Raw genomic sequence first — 26,766 nt, forward strand, 5'->3', positions numbered from 1 at the left:
TGCACAGAGCAAGTTTGTTCATCCAAAAATTGTTAGAATAAGTGAGACATGGTTGGATGAGGATGACTGATATCCTGACAGGAATACAGCTGGAAGAGCATGACATTTTTCCTGAAGATAGACGTAAAAAGGGAGGAGGTAGAGTACTGTTGATTAAATCTAACAGTGAAATTTGAATTAACCAGGCTTTCTGAAATATGTAAGCTATTGTAAAATTTTTACATTCTATATTTAAGCATTTCAGGTTAGATAACATTGATTTGACCTTTTCTCCTTTTAGATTTCAATAGTTCTGTTTGCCTGCTCCCTCTGAAATATAGTCATAGTTGCATTTCTGTTAATGCATATCTCATTTAATAATTTTTCAAATTAATTACTCTAGACAACCATAATATCTTTATTTTTAATTTTTATTTTAAAGTAATCACTCTCCAACCAACAGACTGCAGGTTCACGTCTTGCAGTGGGCATTGGATGTTTGTGACTGTCAGGGTACTTTTTGCTACATTCCCAAACTTTTCTATAGAATCCATAACATTTCATCACCTTTGCATTATCTTCTGTATTCTTTTCAGTCTTTCCTTGACTTTTGTTTAGCTACATCTGTATGTAACTTAATGGTCTTGCATGTTTCTATTTATTCTCTATCACATTGCTGACATATTGGCCAGAAAATTTTCTGTATAATTTCTTCTGATCCAGCACTAACCTTTTTACGAGGGTGGTCTGAAAAGTTCTCAGCCTAACAATGGAAAAACGAATTTATAATTTCAAAATTATTTTTATTTTTCAACATAATCTAACATATGCATTTTTGGAAATTATGGAGACAACTACCGTGTTTGAATAAAAACTTTAGTTTACTGTTACTAAAATTTTACAATTCGACGTTTCAACCTTTATGTCAAGGTCATCTTCTGGAGCGTACAAATATACACAAGAAACAAGCTATACTACAGTCATACTGGTTCGTTAAAGACACTGACTAACCGCTACCACAATTGTTGGCCTGACCTCTGGTGAAAAAAAAAAATTTAAAAAAAAATTATACATCAACGCTAGAGTCCTATTATTTGTGTTGTCTACTATATACATATATTAACATCATTCCAGCCAGTTGGAGTAGAATGGTTTCTAATAATAGCAGATTGGCTAGAGTCCTGACTTATGTTGAATCTTTCAAATTAGGTTGGCTGAATGTGTGCCATCCAGATCCTTGGAATTTTCATACCATCTTTATTAAAACTAATACATTTATTCCAGCGATGCTCCAGCACCTTTATCCCATCCCTGTAGTGGTTCTCAGTAAAATCTCCAAAATACCCCTCTACAGCTGCAATCACCTCTTGATTCGAAGAAAAACGCTGACCAGCAAGGAAGAATTTTAGTTTTAGGAAGAGATAGAAGTCAGAGGGAGCCAAATCTGGGGAATAGGGTGGATGTTACAATAATTCATAGTAGTTCCAAGGATCTGGATGGCACACATTCAGCCAACCTAATTTGAAAGATTCAACATAAGTCAGGACTCTAGCCAATCTGCTATTATTAGAAACCATTCTACTCCAACTGGCTGGAATGATGTTAATATATGTATATAGTAGACAACACAAATAATAGGACTCTAGCGTTGACGTATAATTTTTTTTTTTTTTTTTTTTTTCACCAGAGGTCAGGCCAACAATTGTGGTAGCGGTTAGTCAGTGTCTTTAACGAACCAGTATGATTGTAGTATAGCTTGTTTCTTGTGTATATTTGTACGCTCCAGAAGATGACCTTGACATAAAGGTTGAAACGTCGAATTGTAAAATTTTAGTAACAGTAAACTAAAGTTTTTATTCAAACACGGTAGTTGTCTCCATAATTTCCAAAAATGCATTCGGATCACCGTGCAAGCCTAAAAGAAAGGATAATCTAACATAATCTCCATTAAAACTAATACATTTATTCCAGCGATGCTCCAGCACCTTTATCCCATCCCTGTGGTGGTTCTCAGTAAAATCTCCAAAATACCCCTCTACAGCTGCAATCACCTCTTGATTCGAAGAAAAACGCTGACCAGCAAGGAAGAATTTTAGTTTTAGGAAGGGATAGAAGTCAGAGGGAGCCAAATCTGGGGAATAGGGTGGATGTTACAATAATTCATAGTAGTGCAGATCCTTTAATTTTCCCATTGCCAAAACACCTTTGTGGGCAGGAGCATTGTCCTGATGAAAGATGATTTTTTTCTTCTGCAAACCGGGTCTTTTCTCACGAATTTTTTCGTCTAGACTGGTTAAAAGATCGGAATAATATTCCTCGGTTATTGTTTTACCCTTTTCAAGATAATTAATAAACAAAATGCATTTAGCATCCCAAAACACCGATGCCATGACCTTTCTTGCTGATGGAACCGACTTTGTCTTCTTTCATGCTGAACAACCAGCTTCTGTCTACTGTTTAGATTTCTCTTTGGATGCTGGTATGTAATGGTGAATCCAAGTCTCATCCATAGTAATAAATTGATGCACAAAATCAGTTTTTCTTGTTTATTCTTGTTAACATGCTCCAAACACTGTTCAGAAATTTTCATGCGAGTGCATTTTTGATCTGCTGTGAGCAAGTGCGGCACCCATCTTGCGCAAAGCTTTCTCATTTGCAATTCTTCATGCAAAATATATCCTACATGTTCTTTTGAAATGCCTATAGTCTCAGCAATTTCACACACTTGGACTTGCCGGTCATCCAATACTATATCGTGCACTTGACCAATGATTTCTGGTGTTACACTTTTTGGACATCCTTCACATGGATCATTTCAAGGCTAGTACGGCCACGTGAACTCAGTAGCCTATTTCTTAATTGTCGAAAACGAAGAAGAGTGCCCATAAACTTTTATGAACTTCAATGAATTTCCTTTGACGTTAAGCCTTCTTTTACAAAGAATTTTATAACAGCACGATACTCAATTTTATCCATTTCAAGGGATACAGACATCACTTTTGCTTCAGACAACTGTATAAAACAAACTACTTGATAGAATGACTTGCAATTTCACATGGATGCTTATGACAGATGTACCAACTTAGAAAAAAAAATCTTGCCATCCATGGTCAAAGCCGAGAACTTTTCAGACCACCCTCATAAATGCTTGAGTCTACCACAAAGTTCTAATTTTATGATATCCTTGCCTATAACTTTGCCACATACTTCTCTTTTTGAGTTTGGTAATATTTCTTATGTTTTCCTCCCTCCACTATTTTCACTGCATGTTTAAGGATCAGTGCTCATTTTCAAATTCATAGATTTTCTCCTCAATAACATTTCTATATATGAGTCTACAGTTCTTATAGCTCTGCAACTTTAATTATTTTTAAAACTTTAAGGATTGCTCTGTTGCTTCTTAGTGAAAAGTCAGCAATGAAGTGCCCTTTAGTTGAAAGACTTTGGTTCAAACCCATTTAAGATATATTTTATTACTATTATTTTTTTGCCCTTACCTCCATGGAGTCATAAGTGATTCTAGGAGGTCACCAATAGACAACACATAGCACTATACACATCCACAATTTGCACTTTTACCACCCTTTCAGGCAATGTGCATTCCATGCTCATACCTTCATGTCAAAAACTTACTTCTTACCCCTCTTGCTCACTACCTCCTTTTGCAACTTCCATGGATGGCCCTTTGTCCTTGTTTCTTTCCCTCATTTTATCATATGAAAAACCTGTATATCAATCTGATAATAACCATTCAGCAGCTTAAATGTCTCGATCATATTCCCCCATTTCATATTCTGTCTGAAAATTCTGTAGTTTACATGCCTTCTGCATCCTCTCCAGTTTATTTCATCCCCTTCAAATCCTGGTCACCAGATTTGAGCACATAAATCCAGGTATGTCCAACCAAAGCTTTGTACAGTTGGACCACCACCCTTTTGTTCTCATGCTCAATGTCCTCTTCAATATTGCAAAAGGAGGTAGTGAGCAAGAGGGTAAGAAGTAAGTTTTTGACATGAAGGTATGAGCATGGAATGCACATTGCCTGAAAGGGTGGTAAAAGTGCAAATTGTGGATGTGTATAGTGCTATGTGTTGTCTATTGGTGACCTCCTAGAATCACTTATGACTCCATGGAGGTAAGGGCTCCACCAAGTGAAAGCATCCTGGGTATCCCAAATTTCAGAACCTTATATTTGATTCCATTAAACTGATATCCCTATTCATTTTATTACCTTTCCAGCTTATTTTAAATCCTCTTTATGAGCCAAAGCATGCACCATTACTAATTACCCTCCCAAGCTACACATCATTGGTACACTCATCGAGGGTACCAAACACTACACACACCAGCTATCATACTTATTCTTGAATTCATCCAAACTGCTTCCACTCACAACATCCAATGGCAATCCATTCCAATGATACACTTCCTATGAGAGAGAAATCTAGCCCTCACCTCCTTCTTAGTGGAATTCATTCTCAGCTTCCAAAGATGTCGTCTTGTCCTTTCCCAACCCTCCATAAATTGAAAAATTCCATCAGCTGAAATCCTGTATGACCTTTCAGAAGTTTATAAGTCTCAATATGATTGAGACTTGTCCCCTCTTTCTCCTGTTTGCTAGTGTCTGCAGTCTACAAATTCTCACTCTGTCTTCATAATCAGTATTCCACAATCCTGATATCATTTTTAACACTCTCCATTGCACTCTCTCCACTATATCAGAATCACAACGGAAACCAGGAGACCAGACCTGTGCACAGTAGTCCAAGTGTAGTCTTATCAAAGCCTTGTAAAGAGGCAAAATGACATCCATATCTTTATGTTGAACGTTCATTTCAGCATTGAAATTATCTTCTGAGTTGTATTTGCAATCTTTGCTACATGGCCTCTGAACTTCAACTTCCTATCTACTAACACTTCAAGATCCTTAGCATCATCAGTTTCTTCTAACATAATCCCACCAATATAATATTACATTGGATATCTAATCATGCTGAAGTGAGCAACTTTACATTTACTGACATCCATTTTCCCATGCCCACAACTTCAGCCTATTCAAATCATTCTGCAAGTGCTATTGCATATCAGCTGCGTTCCTGATTACCCTACCTATCTTTGCATCATTAGCAAATAGCTGTATGTCTCTTGTCCAGTGGACAAGCACTGATCCTTGTGATACACCACTGATTACCTAAAATCTTGCAGACTCACATCTCCCGTATACCACTTTTTTTTTTGACAATATTCAAATAATGTCAATATCATTGACATAAAGATTGAACAGTAATATTCTCAGTGCTGAACCGTGAACCTTATAACATTCCTACTCTGTTATACTCCTTCCCCATATACATCTCTCAGAAAGCCAATCCACTAACCTGACATCCAAACCCATATGTTTCAACTTAATACAGTCCAACTTTTCATGTCATGCCCTATCAAATGCCTTTGCAAAATCCAAAGAGATGACAGTGTATAGCTTACCCTCAACCACTGCTCTTGTTACTCTGTTAATAAAAGGAACAAGAACCTTTAGAAGAGGGTTTTTCAACTGGAGGTGAATTAATTGCTGTAATAATGGCAAGGTTTTTATTCAATAATGAGTGTTACAAAACAAAGAAGACAAAAATTCAATTAACTTGGACAAGATGTTATTTTCAGGCAATAATGATCAAGAAACAGGAAGAATAGCTCTATCATTCAATTCATATCACTAAATATGAGGATGATCTTTTTTAATTGCACATTATTAACACACATTATACATTTGCCCTATATCTGCTTCAACTGTAATTCAGCCCTGCTTCTTAGCAATAAGATATAAATCAAACTAAGCAGATAAATAATTTTATTAATGTTTAACCGCATAATGTATGCAGACATGATCACTGGGAGGTTGCAAGGAGATGGCGATGAAAGTTGAAAATATCCAAAAGTTGGTGACCAAAACATTAATGAACTATGGAGCTGCACGCATGATGATAGATTGAGAGATGATTGTGGAGTTGCTTAAAGATCCAAGCTAGAGAGAGAAGGAGATCTCCATATAATCTTTTAAGGAATGTGGAGAACCGAGTGGGGCTTCTGACCTAATGTACAATCCACACCTTCTTGTAGGGCACACCATTTGTACATTATTTAACTGGTGTCACCCAATTAAACAGTGCTGCTTCTGTCGGGGAACCAGGGCAAACAGCCAGAAGTCACCCTACTGGAATAAACTTCAACTCAGCATGAGCAGAATTTAAGATTGGCACTGTAAACATGACAGCATCAATAGAAAAGAAGTGGAACAGGCAGAAGAATTGGAGAAATACTATGTCGACATAATGAGTGTTACAAAAAAAAGAAGACAAAAATTCAATTAACTTGGACAAGATGTTATTTTCAGGCAATAACGATCAAGAAACAGAAAGAATAGCTCTGTCATTCAACACTAAATATGAGGATGATCTTTTTTAATTGCACACACACAATCAAGTTTAGTGATAAGGACAAACATTAAAATGGTGTATTGGACTTTGCCTATTGTACCACAGATGGCTCTATTAAGAGAAGAACTGAAAGAATTTTTTTAGGCTTTCTCTAATGCCTGATACACCAATACAAAGCAAAGAGAAATGTTGATCCTTGTAGATCTTAATAGCACAGCAGGAAATATTACCTGCTATGCCATAGACTAGTCACCATTGCTAACGCCATGTTTCGACACAATGATATTTACAAATTCACATGAAAATTCACACTAGAAATGAGAAGTCTCATTGACTGTGTTATTGTTGATAGTGATGCTGGTTCAGGACACAAGATTATACAGAGGATTTGAAATAAGTGATCACCGTAGCTTTGAACAGGATAAAATTGAATATAATATTGAAAAAGAAAGATATGTAAGAAAATTTTTAATAAAGTTAAGGAGCATTCACAAATTCTCGAATTCATAAATATTATGAAGAAAATACAGGGTGTCCCAAAAATTCATGCAAGAAGTAATTTTGATAGAAAACACAGGTTTTTAATTAAAAATTGTAATTTCTTATTGATTCATAAAGTATACAGCATAGGGTTATGCATGGAATAGCATATCGGGTAAATGGCCTCCACGGCTTTGCTGGCACATATGCACTCTTTTGTTGAAATTTTCCATGACCGTTTTGCATAATTGTGGCTGAATTTCGTTGATACAGCGCTCAATTTCCTCCTTCAAGGCGTCGGTGTTTGTGGGCTTGTTGGCATAAACCTTAGACTTCAAAAAACCCCAAAGAAAAAAGTCCAACGCCGTTAAGTCACATGATCTGGGCAGCCAATTCTGATCACCAAAACGGGAAATTACATGACCAGGAAATGACTCATGCAGTAATTGAATTGTTTCTCGGGCTGTGTGGTATGTGGCACCGTCTTGTTGAAACCACATGTTGTCCACATCCATATCTTGCAATTTAGGCACAAAAAACTAGATTATCATGTCGCGATAGCGAGCACCATTAACTGTTATTGCCTTACCAGCCGCATTTTTGAAGAAGAATGGACCGATGATGCCTCCAGCCCAAAATCCACACCAAACAGTGACACGTTGTGGATGCATTTGTTTATCAACAATCACTCGTGGATTTTCTGAACCCCAAATGCGACAATTTTGTCGATTAACAAAGCCATCAAGATGAAAATGAGCCTCATCGCTGAAGATGATTTTGTTCGAAAAATAAGCATCCACTTGTTGTTGTTCCATAATCCATTCAACGAACTCTCTTCGCTGTGTGTGGTCAGTAGGCTTCAGTTCTTGAGTCAATTGAACTTTGTAAGCATAAAGATGCAAATCTTTCGTGAGAATGCGCTGTAGAGAGCTTCTCGAAATGCCCAATTCAAGACCACGATGCCGAGTTGATGTTCCTGGACTCTCAGCAACACTCTCACGAACTGCTTCGATGTTTTCTGTTGAACAACTTGTTGAAGGACGGCCAGAGTGTATAAGATCACTAATTGATCCAATTTCCTTGAATTTTTTAATTAATCTTTTCACAGTTGATGAAGTTAAATCACTATTCTGACCATATTTTGTACGAAAATTGCGAACTGTAGCTGCCAAACCTTCATTATTTTTAAAATATTGCTCAACAATGAGAATGCGTTGTTCTTTCGTGTAGCGCTCCATTTTTAATAAACCTGAACTGTCAGCTGTCACGCTGTCCTTTTTTTCTCGTTGGCAACACTTTACTGCACAAATGGCGCTAAATTTAAATCTTGCATGAATTTTGGGACACCCTTTATAAAAGAGTTAGAACTTAACCTTGGAGATTTATTGACAGACCCTAAAGAAATCATTAAATGATTTCTTTCATTCATTTCTACAATAATTTCTTTCATTAATTTCTACAATAAAAAAGTCAGAACTCCATGGTGCACTTAGTAAGTTAGAGACAGTCAAGGAAGAGAAGAAACCATATCAAAAGTTCCTAGCAAATAAGCAAGCATGTACGCTGAGTGAATACAGAGAAAAACATCAGAAAGCAAAGCAATGTGTAAAAGTAGCTAAATAAAAGTCACGAAAAGACTAGTAAGAATATAAAAGGTAAATGTCAGGATGTGGCAAAATATTCTGGAAACTATTGAAAAGGTTCAGAAATGAGGAAATAATAATGTAAAAGATCAGAAATGATAAGAGGTTACATGAAAATAGAAGATAAAGATATTCTAGATGTCTAGAGTAATTACTTTGAAAGAATGCTAAATGAAACAAGAGGTGACAGGACAGGGGTAGAAAATATTTCAGAGGAATGCAACCAGGATACATGAAGTAGAAATGAACATCAACAACCTGAAATGTGGAAAGGCAGCTAGAGCAAATGATATTCAACCAAAATTGCTCAAATGTGGAGGTATAAAAGTTTTACAGTTGCCACACCACATCATTGAATTATATGACCTGGTCAGAATGTCAAATTTCACATAATTGGAATAGAGCTTTCATAGTACCCACCTGTAAAAAGGAAAATAAAACTGAATGTGAGAATTACAGAAGAATTTCTTTACTGACTATTCCAGGTAAGATTTATGATTTATGCAGGTTTACCTGAGAAGAAGCCAAGTAAACTTGTGAAAGGGAAATTTGGTGAACAAGCTGGATTCAGGCCACATAGTGGTTGTTAGGATCAGATTTTCAAAAGGCATTTCACAAGTGCCAAGAGAAAAGCTGTTTAAAACACTACAATTATATGATGTAAATAGGACATTATATTGAGCAATGTATAGTCTAGATTTCAGTTGTAAGTCAGCATTTAGAATTGAAAGGAGTACAGGAAGATGATTTGATGTTAAATCACTTGTGTAAGACATGGGTGCACATTATTCATTATCTATATGTTGAATTATGCTATGGAGGAAAGTAGCGTATCCAGAAGGATAAGAAGATGTAAAGAGGAGGGATTGTACTATTAATCATTGCAGAGGAATTGTGTCCATATAGAGTGGAAGATGGTAGTACATGTGAAGATTTTGAATCTGTGTGGTGTGAAGTTGAAATTAACAGACTAGTATAATCTAATAGGATGTTGTTAAAGCCCAGAAAATGCAGAGGATACTGATTGTGAAACCTGGTCCAGTGACAGTATCATTGACATAAAGATTGAACAGTAATGGTCTCAGTACTGAACCTTGTGGAATTCCAGTTATAACCTTCCTGTTTCATTATACATTATAAGGAATGGAATGTTTAGGCAAATTGGTTGTGTATATACAAAACAAAGCAAACCTAATAGGAGACTTTAATTACAGGAAAGTAATTTGGAAGGTGGATTTGGTGATATCTTTCAAGAGTGGATGTTAATGGAATATTAACACTGCTGCTAGTTGGTAAGAGTGATCATGTGGTATTTGTTTGAGAAATGGTGAAACAAGAAAATGTTATTGCCAAAGAAAAGATATATATGTGGAATTATAAGATGGACGACTATAGGAATCCCAGTAGTGAACTAGCATCAATATGTTTGGTGGATGAGCTGAGCAGAAAAGATGTTGACATTGCATAGGAATTCATAAGGCAGTATCTGACACAAGTAGTGTTTAACTCATACTAAGAGTTAAGTGAATAAATAGAGTAGGAGTGAAGTGGATGAACAGTGAAATTAAGCAAGCTGTGTTGGAAAAGAAAATGTTATGCAGGAAATACCAGACAGTTGGTGGCAATCAGATGCATGAGGAGTATAAAGTGCAGGCTAGGAAGGCGACAAGCATGGTAAAGAAAGAAACCATGCAGTATGAGAGGAGATTGACTAGTCAGGCCAAGGATAATTCAAAGGAATTCTTTTGTTATATGACAAGCAAGAAGAAGAATAATCATGGCAGGTTAATGCTGGTGGATAGTCATAGTAGCAGAGTGACCATTACAAAGGATATAGTGGAATTATTGAATGAGAACTTCATCAGTGCAAATCATACTAGTGTAAATGATGCTATGTAATATGTAGAAAGGAGGCAAATATCGGGAGAATTATAGGTAAAGAATTGTGGAGGGGGGTGTAATCAGGTGCTGATTGAGTTATATGTTGATAAGGCTATGGGAATAGATGACATATCACCACATATTTTTAAGGAATGTACAAAAGAGTTAGCTATGCTGTTTACCTGGCAGTGGGTGAAGTTACTAAGGAGTGAGGAGAAAAAAAAGGCAAAATACCACTCCACAAGCATGGTTCTAGGACAGAAGTTTCAAATTATATTGCAGTCTCTATATCTGCAGTTGTAGTCAAGGTGTTGGAGAGATTGGTTAGGAGTAGAATACAGGATTCTTTATAAAAATCAGCATGGATGTATAAAGTTAAGGGGGATTCATATAGGAATATATAGGACTTTGCGAAAGTGTTTGATACATTACTATATGAGAGTTGGTGTACAAGCTACAGAAGATGGGAATGGATAGTATATTGGTTAAATGAATTGAAGACTGGCTGTCTGAACAATACCAGTAAGTTGTGTATGATGGAGCAGTGTCTCAGAAAAGGAGAGTAACTAGTGGTGTGCCCCAGGGTGCTGTTCTTGGGGCCCCTGCTGTTTTAATATAGGTACATAAGTTGACATGCTTAGAAAAATTAGACGGAAACTTATGTGAAATAAATTTATTAGCTTTAAAATTTTCAACTGAGTATCGTAGGCATCCTCAGTACATTAATAATGGAACACAATATAAAATTAATAAAATAATCATTTTCAAAGTGCCACTATAGCATTAATAAGACAACAGATGGTCAATAAAATTCCCAATTATTTTTTTAAAAAAATTACAATGATATAATAATCAGGAATTTGCATTAAAATATTATAATAATAGTTCCCATAGAGGAGATAACTGAGGGCTAAGAAAAGATATATCTGAAAAGACATCAGATCTGTTTTATGTTCAGTCTAGAAAGGTCTCACAATTATATTTATATAAGAGCTCTGTAAAGAATCTACTTCTGTGTAAAAGCTTAGTTCCAAACAACTATGTTTAGTCAATATGAATTGGAACCAGCTGGTCTAACATGTCATCTTGACTAAACAGTTTTATGGAAGAAAACCAACCTTTTACATAGAAGTAGATTTTTTATAGAGCACTTATATAAAGAGAGTTGTGAGACCTCTAACAAACCAAACCTAAACAGATCTGAAGACTTTCAGTTATCTCCTTTATGGGAAATATTATATCATTCTTTATCAATGAAATATTTATCATTATTGTAATTTTTTTTTAAATAATTGGGAATTATACTTATCATCTGTTGTTCTATTAATGCTATAATAGCACTTTTTTGAAAAATGATTCTTTTATTATAATTTTATATTGTGTTCTGTTATTAATGTACTGAGGATGCCTATGATACGTAGGCAAAAATTTTACAGCTAATTATTTATCTTATGTAAGTTTAATTTTCATCTTTAATTTTTCTAACTGTTCTGCTTAACTTGTTTGTTAAAGGTATTTTATATGGATTGACTGGGGATCTTCATTTGATTGCTGATGATGTAAAGTTTTGAAGAATTATAAGGAGTACTGCTGATGTTGATTCCCTTCAGGAAGATTTAAATACACTTTTTGCTTGGACAAAAATGAGTGGGGTTGTATTTTTAGTATTAATACGTGCAAGATGTTGCATTTTAGAATGCAAAGATATAAAGCTGTGGGCTATACTGATTGAACTATACTGCAGGAAGTGGATGAGATTCAATATCTGGGAGTTATAGGTGACAGTAGACTGAAATATGGAGGACATATTGCAAGTGTAGTGTTGCAAAACTGCACTTCGTATTGCCACTGCAATAAGAAATACACTGACATGTAGAGATAAAGAAATGTTTAAAAACTTTCACTTAAACAGTGTTTCACATGGACATCATCTGGGAGATAGACCATTAACTACATTTGAATTATGAATCACAAGAATAAGTCATAAAGCATGCACTTACTAGCTCATATCTCAGTCAGAGCTAAAGTATATGATTACGCTATTACAGTTCAAAGGAACAATTGCAGAATTTCCATAGATAAAAAAAAAATGAAAAAATTATTAAATAAAAAATAAATTTATAAACAATTAATAGTGGTCACTTCCCAAAACTTCGATATTGGCAAGCATCTGAGTAGTTAAGGCTCAGATGATTCCATAGTGTTTCACATATTTCATGGAAAAGACATCAGATTCGAATGTGCTGGAATGAAGCAGCTTTGCCTGGTTCCAAATAACTCTGGGCCTAGTAAATAATAAATTACACGATAACCACAGTAATTAACTTTAATGAAATAAAAGTACAGATATTTTGTTCTGAAATTAACAGTACATCATCAGTGTAGACAACAAGCAATTCAAAGGAATGGAATACAAAGTACATAACAGCTGGTGGATTACCAATTAAAAACTGTTGCCATGTGCTAGAAATTAATATTAATAAAATATTATTAAATAATTCGTAAAAACTTTCTTTTTTATTGTGACATAAGATAAGAATCTCCCAAACTTTTAGGATGGAGAGACAATCGTTTCAATTTAGATTTGACAGATGTCAAAGGGCTTCACAACTTTCTTTGAAAAGCCATTCATGTTTAATCTTGCATCTATGAAGAAGATGAGCTTTATCCACTGGATATTGTTTTTAGTGTCAATACTATGTTGTGCCAGACCAGACTTTTGAGGTTCCATGTATTCAATATAATATTGATGTTCATTAATTCTTTTTTCCACAGAACAACCTGTTTACCCAAAGTATGTTAGAATACCTTCACACGGTGTCTGGTAAACGCCAGCTAATGATAGAGGTACCAGTTTGTCTTTTGTAGATGGTAACAGGTAAGAAATTTTGTTGATCAGAAAATATGTGGAAATGAGATAATACTTTTTCAAAATTCTGACAATCGGTTTCGAGATGCCAGAAATATAAGGGATAGAAGCCCTGCTGTCTGTTGAAGAATTCTGAGGTTTTGGAACATAGGAATCAATTATCTGCTGGATTTGATTAGGGTTGTAACCAGTGGTGAGCTATAAGGGGCTCGCGCGAGCCCTTTGTTACATTTTTCTCAAATTTGCGAGCCCCTTATTCTTCTTGTTTACTTTTTTATTTTTTCAAAAAAAAAATTTTTTTTTGAAACATGTTAAGTGATAAACTCATACGGTAACCTAACAAAAATTAGTCTATTCGGCAGTGTATAGATTATCTGGAATTATTGTTTCAACTCCTCTATAACGAATGCGCCCAAGTTTGAAAATAAAATAAGTGATGCGCTATCTTTACCCTTCTTCCTTCTGGTAGCCAATCATATGGTAAAACTAGCAGACAATCAAATGTTTTATAAAAGATTTATATTTTGATAGTTAAAAAAGTTTTTCTTATGTAAGATAAATTAACAATTAACACAGTTGATTGTGTGCAAATGTTTCATATTTAGATCATGAAAGTGATAGCTTTTACAGGTTGATTGTCCTCTCACACTTTTTGATTGGAATTTGTACACAAACTATAGTAATAAAAGTTTTTGTGTGAAATACGGCTTTTTTTTTCTTTTTTTTTTTGCTCGACGATGCGAGCCCTTTGTTAAAATTTCCATAGCTCACCACTGGTTGTAACCATTAAATTCCATTTACGTTTTTATTGTGAAAAGTTCTTGTTGTAAACTTGAGGGAGAGGAGCACACTTTATTTGCTCTATTAATTAAAGACTTGATTACACCAATTTTTTGAGAGATGTGATGAGCAGACTTTTGATGAATGTATCTACCAGTAAAGGTAGGTTTGCGATAAACACTGGTTGATAAATTACCAGAGGCTGTGTGTGTAAGAAGGATGTCCAAGAATGATCAACTACCAGCTTTTTCTTTTTCCATGGTGAACTGAATGCATGGGTGAAGGCTATTGATCTGTTGTAGGAAAGTAGTAAGTTCCTCTCCAGAATGCAGCCAAATAGCAAAGACATTATGAACATCATGCAAAATTCCACAAATTTTCTTGAACAAATCAAGGATGTTCAAATACAAGAGTCGGACTTGTTAGTCAGCTTTGATATTGTTTCCCTCTTTACCAGTATTCTGTTATCTGACACTGTTAATTTACTGTATGATGATTACCCTCCTGATATTGGAAAGATTTTGAATTTTTTATACATTTAGGATATTTCAGCTGAAAAAACAAGATCTATAAACAAGTTGAAGGTACTGCCATGGGTAGCCCTCTGTCTCCACCTCTGGCAAACTAGTTTTTGAACCATCTGGAAGACACCTTGTTCTCATCCATTCATCCCCAACCCTCTCTTTGGTTTTGTTATGTTGATGATGTCTTTGCTATTTGGCCAGTCCTGAAGAAACTTCAGGTGCAAACTTTGTTTGCTTATGCTTGGATAAAGGATTAAACTAAATATATAATGTTTAGTCTAACCAACTGAAAAAACTTCCAACATATTTCTGGCATCTCGGAACCGATTGTCAGAATTTTGAAGAAGTATCATCTCATTCCCACATATTTTCCGATCAACAAATTTTCTCACCTGTTGCCATCTACAAAAGACAAACTAGATGGCAACAGTGAGAAAATTTTATTCAGTTCATCTAGCAAAAGGGAATAAGAAGAGCTGATCTCATGAACTCTATGTACAAGACTCTCGATAATACCGATCTTCTGTGAAGAAGGATGGTGTTGGGACAAGGGAAGATATCAGTAAATAAAGGTTGATTTTAGAAATTATGGACTTTACAACTGTGTTATAAATAACTCTTTTAATATCCTGACATTTCGATCTTCATATTAAGATCATCATCTGGAGCATATACAAATATACAGGACAAGCTAAGTTACATTACATACAGTAAGCTAAAGAAACAATGAATTGATCACAAGTTATTCTACTGGCATGACCTCTAGTGAAAAAAAAAAATTAATTATTTATAATTAATTTTAATTATGATGAGATGGATAGGAGGGTGGTTGACGGAGAGATATCAGAGAGTGGTTTACTCAGGAGTAGAGTCCACAAGACGGCCTGTGACTAGTGGTGTGCCACAAGGATCTGTTCTTGGACCACTGCTGTTTAATTTGTTCATAAATGATATAGGAAAGGATCTGAGAGGAACAGTTCATTTGTTTGCGGATGATGCGAAGTTGGGTAGGGCAATAGTGAATACAGATGACGTCAAATTTTTGCAGGATGATTTGGATAGATTGGAGGTCTGGGCTAAGGAGAATGGATGTCAGTTTAATGTGGCAAAATGTAAGGTTATGCATTTTGGGGTGAAAAGATTGGAGGCAGTTTACTGCATTGGTGGAACCGTGCTCCAGGAAATTGATGAGGCACGAGATTTAGGAGTGTTGGTAGATAAGGAATTGAAATTTAGGGGACACATTGCAAAAGTGGCCAAATCAGCTCATCAAATCACTTGGTTGCTGAAGAATACGTTGACAAGCAGAGACAAGCAGGTTATTGTTCCTCTGTATCGAGCCTTGATAAGACCCCATCTAGACTACTGTGCTCAGATTTGGTCACCTAGGTTTCTTCTTGATGGGGAGGAGGTGGAGAGGATCCAGAGGCGAGTGACCAAGATGATAGCAGGTCTCTGGAATGAACCGTATGAGAACAGGTTGAGGATTTGTGGGTTGCAAAAATTGGTTGATAGGGGGAGGAGGGGAGATATGATTGAGACATTCAAATTACTGAAGGGTTTCTATAAAATTAATTCAGAAGATATTTTTGAGAACAGGGCTGGTTGTGGGAGGACTAGGGGACATCCATGGAAACTGGGCAAAAGTGTGGTTAGTAAAGGTGTTAGAGCTGGGTTCTTTACTTTTAGAGTAGTGAATGAGTGGAATGCGCTCCCTGAGTCTGTGGTGGATGCTGTGACAGTGAATGAGTTTAAGGCGAGGTATGATAGGTACTATATGAATGTCAAATAGTTGTGATGAATATGATTTGGGGCCTCCCTCGATGAGTCTAATGACTCCCTGGAGTTGCCCGTAATAATAGTAATAGTAATAATAAGCTACATCAAGCTAAATTCTATTTATGTTAACATGAATAAACGTGTTTTTTTCCTACAGATAGTTTTCTTTCAGTAACAATGATGTCCTATTTTCACTGTAGAAAATCCATGATCCTAAATCAAAAGTAACAATTGTAATGCTAAAAATAGGACATCATTGTTACTGAAAGAAAACTATCTGTAGGAAAAAAATGTTTATTCATGTTATCATAAATAGAATTTAGCTTGATGTAGTTTATAAATAATTAATTTTTTTTTTCACTAGAGGTCATGCCAGTAGAATAACTTGTGATCAATTCATTGTTTCTTTAGCTTACTGTATGTAATGTAACTTAGCTTGTCCTGTATATTTGTATGTGCTCCAGATGATGATCTTAATATGAAGATTGAAATGTTGGGATATTAAAAGAGTTATTTATAACACGGTTGTAAAGTCCATAAATTTTAAAATGAATGCTGATCACCGTGTAACACTAAAAGAAAGGGATAAATAAAGGTAGGTTGGTTTCTGATAAACTGAAAATTCAACGTTACTTGTGGGATTTCAAATTATTAAGATATCCAAAAAAGGCATTTTTTGGATATCTTAATAATTTAAGTTATTGGAGTTATGTTCACTAGTGAACATGATATGGAAATACAAGGAGTTTATTTTCTCCAGGAATAACAGTAATAATAATAATAACAATAATAATAATTATTATTATTATTATTATTATTATTATCTGAGATCTCTCTCGATTAGTCCTTGACTAATCGAGAGAGGCTATAAATCACCAAAACCAGCATAACCCTGCTAATATAACATATATATATATATATATTAGCAGAGTTATGTATATAATATATAACAAGAAGTCCATCCTCCTTTAGAACTTATACTCAAGCCGGAAATAGTTGCAAAAAAAAAAAAAACTATCAATGCTTCCAAAACAGAGTTCTATCCATCTATCTATCCCAATGGCTTTAACAGGCCTTTAAGGCCCACAACCTTCCAAGCATGCTTGGATTTCGTAATCCGAAATACGAGGATAGAATGGTCACTCCTATGCCTCGAAGTATTCTTGGCTGTATCCCTGTGTGTTCACGGGGCTGGTTTGCCTGCTTGCGGGATGAAAAACCCCAGATAAACTGGCGGAAAAAACCCTGCTGCCCGCGCCCAAGACCGGCTAACTTGGCTATGGCTGAGGAAGATCCTTCAGCTCTTCACGTCTCCGACGGGAATCGAACCTAGGACACTCCTTCCCCAGGCATATGGTTGCGAAGCGCAAAGCCACTAGGCTAACCGCGCGGACTAAACAGAGTTCAAAAGAGCAAAAAGCAGGAAACAAGCAGCATGTCCAAATGGAAGCCAAGCCTTTTGGTCTCTCACCAAAGAAATTGGTCGTAACTTCTGCCCAATACTATTCCCACCCTTATCATACCCAAATGGCTCTATTGCATTATCACCCACAGAAATAAACCAATCTCCTTGCTTCACACTTTGCTTCCAATGCATACATAACTGATAATGGTAAATGTCCCTCAAGCATTCCAGATGCCCAACATACAATTCCATTATATCCTTTTGTAAGACAATGATCAGAAAAATACTGTCCAAATTAGACACAAAAATGTCTTCTGGTCCTGATGGCATTCCTCCAATTGTCCTGAAAGTTTGTGCACTAGAACTGACTCCTATCCTATGTCGCCTGTATATGTTTTCTTACTCCACTGGTATCTATCCCACAGCCTAGAAATTGGTCTATATACATCCCATTCCCAAGAAGGGGGACAAATCACTGCTGTCTAACTACCACCCTATCTCACTCACCTCAGTCCTGTCTAAAGTAATGGAAAAAATCATGAATTTCCAACTCCTGCACTACCTTGAAGGCATCCACCTAATAAATGATCGCCAGTATGGATTCCGTCATCACTGCTGAACAACAGGAGATCTGCTCACCTACGTTGCCTATCTCTGGACAAATGCCATGAAGGAGTTTGGTGAATCTCAATTGGTTGCACTTGATATCTCCAAAGCTTTTGACCTGTTGAGGCATAAAGGCTTACTAAGCAAACTACCATCTTTGGTCTATCTCAGGACTTCTGTAGTTGGATTGCCATCTTTCTGTCTGGACGCACACTATGTGTGATGGATGGTTCCTTATCCTCTCACCATTCAACTAATGCCAGGGTTCCACAAGGATCTATCCCCTCACCAACCCTCTTCCTGCTATATATTAATAACCTACTTCAGTTGACCTCTAACCCAATACACAGTTTTGCAGTATTGGGTTAGAGTGTTTTTCAATTGATAAACCTTACTCTATACATCTCACCTCAATTTACAGAGCATCAACCACCACTGCCCTCAATTCTGATCTCCAAGCCATCCTCCAATGGGGTTCAGATAATCGTGTCAATTTTAATGCTAATAACCCAGTTAAAAACCAATGCTAAAAATCCAGTTCTGTCTTATTTATCACAAAAAAATAACCATTTTCTCCCAGTATTACTTTTAACAACACCCAAATATCCTGACCAGATGAGATTTCTCTTCTTGGAATTTCCCTGACATCAAGTCTCTCCTGGCATAAACACATCACGACCATTACATCCTCAGTTTCCAAAAAAAAGTAGGATTTCTGTTAAAAATCTAAGAATAGTCTGGCAGGTAGCATCATAAAGTAGGGACTGTTTTAAGTAATGATATAGTTAGATAACTTCTTTGAAAATGCACCAAGTACACTGATAACAAATGGGATGACTTTGGTCTGTTTAAGCCACAACTGGCTAACTTCGATTGCCAGATCTCGATATTTAGCCATTTTTTCCCAATTCTTTGTTGTTGATTATGTTATCACTGGTTATTATGATGTCAGGTCTGTTGTGTTCAAAGACTGGTTTTGTATTCTAAAGTCCCAGAAAATATTTACTGTTTTGTTTTCCCATACTGTCTGGATTTTATGCTGCCACCAGTTATCAGAAGTAGGAAAACCATATTTTTTGTGTAATGAATTATCTTGGCCACTTGATCACAGCAGTAATTATAATCAGTTTGGGCTATCTTGCTGCAGGCACTGATCAGACACTCTACGGTTTCAACTTTTTGACCGTATAATCTGCATTTACTGTTATTACTGATGTTTCAATTTTTGCTCTGATGCCTGTTCTTGAACAGCTAGAATAAAGCCTTTTATTACTTTTTTTGATATATCCATATTATAGCCATTGCCATGTCTTGATTTTATTAATTGTTTTTATTTTGCTATTCTTTCTTATAATCACATTCATTTCCTGTTGCTATTAGAAGACCTTCTTGTGGAAGGCTGGGGGCATTTGCTAAGTCCATTTGCTTATTGCAATATAATTTTTTAAACCAGTTTCTTCTTCCTCTTAAACGGTTTATATCACTTCCACCTTGCTTCCACCTATTCTTTTTGGTAGATACAGCTACTAAACCTCACTTTGTGAATGTAATGCATAGCCATTCATTTTTGACGATTGCAGTCCAATTTGTCCAGTCTACTATGCCAGCTGTGTATTGGATCACTGTAGCCCAAGATTTCATTGCTCAAATTGTGTTCAGTCCATGATGTTTTGTTCTCAGTCTTTTGATATATTCAGCTGGTATTTGTTGTTTAACTATTAAGTGGATAATAGTGCTGGCTTGTAATATTCCTAGATATTTATAGTGTTCATTAGCTGAAATTGCTTTTATACATTTATCCTAGTCAAAATTAAATTGCTAGTGTCCTTAATTTTTTCCCATTTAATAGATTCTCATTTATCCGAACAAAATTTAATTTTGTTAATGTTCTGACTGAAAATACAAACAATTTTCAGTAATGAATATTTACTGTGCATAATTTTCCATGTGATTTCAGCTATACATATACTATGGAAAGTTTTAATATTATTTTTAAAATTTTCATAGTGTTTTCTTCAGAATAATATACAAAGGTATCAAAGAACTGTTGAAGAGTTCTGAAAATGGCATCCATAAATAAGCACACATTGGTGGCATAGAAATCTTCGGTATGAAGATTGAATTCTGCCTTGGATTTTTTCCAGTGGATGCATCATGAAAATTGCTATATGTATGCACTGAAAAATGTGAAAGATTTGTGGACTGTTGGAGTGATTAGAAATGGGAGCATGGGTTGGGACCATAGTAGAAGAGCTTATGCAACAGTTAATGAAAAGTGAAATTAAACATATGGAAGATGATATTAAATATCTAAAGTAGAGATTGGCTGAGAAGAATGAGAAGCAGGGAGTTAATATTATGAAGAAAGAGTCAAAGGATAATTGTATATCATTGTATGGGGACTCAATCATTAGAGGTGTGATGATCCTGTAGCATTTTTAAAATTGTCCTTTTATTCATTCAGATAAATGATTATCTGATGGCATATTGAATTTACTGTGACTGCAGTGAGCATAGCTGGCAGGCATATTATAGGATGATGGTTACTTGGGTCCTTATCTTTCATGAAGAGAAAGGTATGCATGCCTAGATACTATCCAGTCTTCAACTGAGTTGATTGCAATAAATTATTAAACTGTTCTGCCATTCAACTATTTGACTGGTCAGATGCTTTGACCAAAATCCATTTCTTAATGTTCTGTCTTGTGCACTGACATTTCTGTAGTAATAACATTTTGCATTTAATTTTTTTCATTTCTGATTCTATTTCCTTAATCCATCAGTCATTTTTATTATGTTCAATAAGGTCCCAGATTGACTTCCAAATTTTGTGTGGTTCTTCTTTCTGCTTTGCTGGTGAATGATTGTTTGCATTTGTGTTTACTGCAGAGATTGGAAGAAGTAACATTCGTTCACTCGAAACTGAATATATTGTACATATTGGTTGATTCTACCTTTGTATCTTTTAAATTTCTGTGGAGTCACAATAATTCTTTGCTTTAGTTCTTCAATGACTTCAAAAATTGTTTTGTTGTTCAAGTAATATCTATTTATAAGTTTGTTTTTGATGCTATTATTTTTACTGTTCTTCTTTAAGTTGCTATGATCAGCACACAATTTGTTGACTTTTTGTTCCAGCTGGATTTTTCATGGTGCAGACTGCTTTAATTTGTCAATAAGGCCATGGGACTGGATGAGATTTCACCATAGATTTTAAGAGAATATGCCAAGGAACTGATAGGAGGGTAAGATAGTACCATTGCAGAAGAGTGGTGATGGAATAGACATGTCAAACTATAGGCTAATGTGTATTTCTTTTGTAGTAGTTAAGATTTGGAGAAATTAGTGAGAGACTGTGTACAGCCATAACAGACAAGGGTAATGTTATCTGTGAGAGTCAGCATGTATTTGTTAAGGAATGCTTTTGTTTTAGTATTCTAATTACCTTTTATAATAAAGTAACAAGAGTGGTTGATAAGGGAAAGTCATATGCTACTTTTTTTCAGATTTTACAAAAGCTTTTGACAAGATGCCTCAAGATTAGCTGATATTCAAGTTTCAGTACCTAGGTTTAGATATCAAGTTAGTGAATTGGATTGGAGATTAGCTGTCTGATAGATATCAGAGATGCATGTAAGAAGGATCAGTATTGAAGAAGCAGAAGATTACAAGTGGGATTCCTCAGGACTTAGTATTCGGACCTGTATTATTTAACCTCAACTTCCAGGGACACACTCCTTCGAACATATGAGAGGCAAATAAGAGAGGAATCGATTGTTGGTGAATATAGTGAATGAATTTAAGAAGTATGATAGATAGTGTTTGTTTTTGCTTTCATGAGCCTCACATAATGAATGTTTAGGCATCATCATGAAATAATTTTAAATTTATGTCGTGAAGAGTAAATATTTTTTTTTGTTGTTGTTGTTTTGTTTTTTACTTTTAGATATCATTCAGAAATAATTCATTGAAAAAAAAAATTCCCAAAATCAATATAAACAAACCATCTTTTTTATTACAGGTAACCCTCGTATAACGCGGATGTTAGGTTCCATAGAAACGGCATGTTATATAAATCGCGTTATACGAGACTTAGATCACATAGAAAAAAGTAGGGTTAGGTTCCGAAATCATTTTTTTTTTTCTAAATTATATTAACAACAATGACATATCCAACAAAAACAATATTTTTATTTGATTCAGGTAATTCATGTAAGTTAAGAAAACATAAACTGAGACAAATATGTGGTATAAAATTATAAAAATTATAAATTGTACATAAATTTCATTGCACATAATGCATAAATGTTTTAGACACAACAAAATAAAGTGCATATTTTAATCGTCATCACTGTCTTCAGAAATAACATTTCGTAGATGTTCTTTAAGTAGCCGGAGGTCGTCACCACTCGAAATCTCTTGGATATCATTTGTATAATTCTCGTATGTATGTAACTCACCAGAAAATAAACTGCTCAGCTTGAGATTAACACACTTATGATTTTAAATGTGCCTTCCTGACAGAAAACGAAGACAATTTTCAACAATAAACACTTTATAGAGTAAACCCTGGATTGCGAACGGTATGTCAACGATTTACAGTGATATCCTTTTATACGCTTATAAATTATTCAAGTTTTTTTTTAATTGTTACAATCCGTACAAGCTGAATTTTGTTTTACACAAGACAGCAGCTATAAAGACGTGCATATGATTGGTGCGGTATTAACATCGCACCACCCAAAGACAAAAGCAACCGACAAGTGTTAAGTTGAAATGCTAATTCTCTTCAGTCGAATTCCCTAACATCTGAAACTGTCATAACAACATTCACTATAAGTTTTAACACATTCACAACAGGGTATCATTTATCGTTCCAATGGAACTTCTCATTATTGATTGTCTCAACTCACACAAACGTTTCAACCCTTGGTTGAATTTTATGGCTTGTTGTTTGCATTTGAAGTAGCAGGCGAACTCACACATTCATTATATGGCATATTTCAATTCTTGGTAGTCTTTTATTTTAAGTTAGCCTTTGTGATCTGTCATAATGACATCGAGAATTTCAAATGCAATAAAACAAACGCTTATTTCATAATTGAAAAATTGGACAAGAGTTTTTAGTTAGATGCTGTGCTTCGGTGCAACATATGGTTTTGCTCAAGTCTATATACCATAGTTTCTGTGAGAGGGGACATGTGATTTATTACTTAGCGCTGTTCTTATTCCATCTGTCTCTAATTGCACTATTTGTTGAGAATGACACAGACTGCAAAAGCCTCTGTACAGTACCTTATTCAGTGATGCAATGAAACTAAATTCAATACTTATAACTACTTGTGCGATACGGGCAGACACAAATTTAACGAAGATAAAATTTGATTTTTTAGTCCCGCGATGAAAAAATAAAGGGATGCTACAATTTGTAGACCGCGTTATATCGAAACCGCGTTGTATAAGTACCGCGTTATATCGAAACCGTTGTATAAGTACCGCATTATACGAGGGTTACCTGTATTTTAATTTGAGTTCCATTGATTTACAACAAATAGTACCTCCCTTGCATAAGGGAGGTTCTAATACCAGTAGCAAATTTTAGACTCAATAACTCAAGAGTGGTGGTAAAAGTACTGGAATAATTGGTGAAAAAGAGAATTCAGGAATGGGTGGATGGGAATGTCTTTGTGAAGGGTTGGTTATGCCTTAGTGATTTACTAACTTTTTAGAATGGAGTGACAGCTGAGTTGGATAAGGGAAATGGCTGCAAGATGATTCTTCTGGATTTTGCAAAGGCATTTGACAGAATACCACATGGAACTCTTTTACACAAATTGTCAAAAAAATGGGGATGGATGTGACACTAGTTATGTGGATAAGATGATGGCTGCTGGACAGATATCAAAAAGTAGTATATGGAGAAGCAGAATCCAGGCATTAATGATATAGGAAATAACCTGAAAAGAAATATTCAGTTCTTTGCTGATAATGCAAAATTAGGTAGAGTAATAGTGAATCAAGGCAATATGGAGAACTTGCAGAACAATTTAAATAGGCTGTCATTATGGTCAAAAAATAATGGGTATCAGTTTAATGTGGAAAAGTGTAAAGCTATGTATTTTGGGATGAATAGATTACAAACTGCATACCACATTGATGGAACTGTACTCCAGGAAATAGATTAAGCTAGGGATTTAGGGGTAGTGGTAAACATAGAATTAAAGTTTAGAGGTCATGTTGCTAAGGTAGTTCATAAGATTACTTGGCTATTGAAGAACACACAAGTAAAGATAAGGAAGTTGTTCTTTCTCTTTATAAGGCCTTGATACGTTCGCATCTGGATCACTGTGCTCAGATCTGGTCTCTTGGGGGATAAGGGCATGATGAAGATGATCCAGAGGTAAGTGTCCAAGATGGTGAGCAGTCTGTTGAATGTGTTTCCTGTGAGAATAGATTGAGGGTATATGGATTGCAAAAGTTGGTTGATAGGTGAAAAAGGAAAAATATGATAGAAACACTTAAATTACTTAAAGTATTTTACAGAATTGATGCAGGAGAAATGTTTCGGCATTTAGCTGGGGATGGGCAGATCAAGAGGTTATTGCTGGAAGTTGTCTAAAAGTGTTGTTAGTAGGGGTGTGATGGCTAGATTTTTCACTTGGAGAGCTGTGAATGAATGGAATGGGTTGCCAGAGTCAGTTATTAGTGCTTTGTTAATGGGTTCAAGTAGTATGATAGATTGTGTGGATAAATTGGGTCTCCTGCGATGGATCTTCGGACTACACGGAGGTGCCTGTACAATAATAGTAATTAACACTTTTATTTTGTTTAGAATGCAGTCTAGTAGTATGAAAAGAAAGCAAAACTAGCAATAATTATCATAATTTTTTTATTAAAAAATGTTTTGAGAGACTTACCATATAATAAACACTATATCTTTTGTGTTTGTAAACAGCCAGTGTGGTAATGATGGTGCATTTAAGCTTAAGTATTGTACCATATTGCTATTGTATAATTTCTAATGCTTTGTAAAATTTATTATGATAATAGCACTTCAATTATTTAACCAGAACATTTCTGAAAGTGAAGAAAGGAAAATTGCAGAAGAAATTATGAAGGACCCCAATGTTAGAAGAGATGAAAATGAAGACAGTTCATCACCTACTACAACAAGAGGGCCTCTTCTAAGGCACAAACAAGGTTATATGTACTATTAGTATTATTTTTAGAATTATTCTGGGTATCCATGGTGTCACAAGATTCATTAAGCAGGACATCTCCTCCCTTGCAGTCACAGTGCCCATCATATATCAACTTAAACTCACACTGTCACACATTACTTTTAAGCATCTCATTCCATACATCTGCCACTTTCCAAGAAAAAAGTACATTATGAACCTGTTGTGAATTTACTGTTGATGACTTATAAACCCTTTCTAATGTTTCCCCACATCTCAGAAATCCAGGGAGTCCAAATTAATGTGCAGTCTCATATAATGTATGAGACTGCACATATGCCAGTGGCCAGATCAGTTTGAAAGCACCAGTTCTTGTCTGATCACTGAAGTTAAGCAGACCTCAGCCTAGTTAGTACTTGGGAGGGTAACCACCTGGGAACCCTGGGTGCTGCTGGCATTAATTATTTTTGTACTTGCTTTGGCAGTAGATATACTAAAATTGGAACGATACAGAGAAGACTAGCATTGCCTTTGCGCAAGGATGACATCCAAAATTGTGACGCGTTCCACATTTTTTTACCTCCCACGATGAGTCTCTCGACTCCATGGAAGCCCGAATAATAATAGTGATAATTATATTGTGCTGTAATTATTTCCTTGCTATAATTTTCAGCTTCCTTTTATCAGTGCAGTGGTTTTTCTGTGTAGTCCTCACAACCATTAAAATATGGCTATGAGAACTACAGAGTTTACTTGCCCCTTTGCAGTTCACCATTTTCTTCTCCTCCTTTTTTCCTTTACTTCCTGAAATTCAGTATCAGCAATATATATATGTATGTATATATGTATGTAAGTATGTATATATGTATGTGGTCAACCACAACTAAATCTTCTCCTAACTGTTTTTTACTTAAATCATGCATCTTGTTATCTTGTTCAACAGTTGCAATAGTACTTTCATGCAAACTGGATGATATATCAACTCTGATTTCTGATCTATCGAGTTGGTTACAATCTGCATCAGAATATTTTAATATTTTAATAAATTTATTAAGAGCCCCAGTTTGTTTCTTAATATCTATTTCTTTTGCTTACGATTTTGTGCACCGGATAACTTTTTAATTTTTGATTCCATTTCTATTTTATACCCACAAGATATTATTACACAACACGACACAGAGACGAAATAATAGTCCACACTGCGCTAC

The 26,766-nt window shown here is 35.4% G+C and overlaps 1 protein-coding gene, 1 non-coding gene and 1 pseudogene across 11 annotated transcripts in view; all 3 read left to right on the plus strand.

Moving 5' to 3' along the window:
- Positions 1-26,766, plus strand: part of LOC150107158 (small G protein signaling modulator 1-like) — a 568,327-nt gene that overhangs the window by 336,562 nt on the left and 204,999 nt on the right. For 9 of the 10 annotated variants that reach the window (XM_090391669.1, XM_090391666.1, XM_090391667.1 and 6 more), the window contains one exon: positions 25,431-25,580. In XM_090391669.1, coding sequence (XP_090247795.1) covers positions 25,431-25,580 — 150 coding nt within the window. The remainder of the gene's footprint in view (positions 1-25,430; positions 25,581-26,766) is intronic. The other variant, XM_090391674.1, reaches the window with a different exon arrangement.
- LOC150107159 (5S ribosomal RNA) lies at positions 25,897-26,015 on the plus strand (annotated as a pseudogene).
- LOC150107160 (U6 spliceosomal RNA) lies at positions 26,032-26,134 on the plus strand. Its single transcript, XR_016548274.1, has one exon. It is a non-coding gene; the product is annotated as a U6 spliceosomal RNA (small nuclear RNA).

This window comes from Typopeltis vanoorti, chromosome 4 (assembly GCF_054136105.1).
Source record: "Typopeltis vanoorti isolate ZY-2024b chromosome 4, IOZ_Tvanoo_1.0, whole genome shotgun sequence".
Taxonomy (NCBI): Eukaryota; Metazoa; Arthropoda; class Arachnida; order Uropygi; family Thelyphonidae; genus Typopeltis; species Typopeltis vanoorti.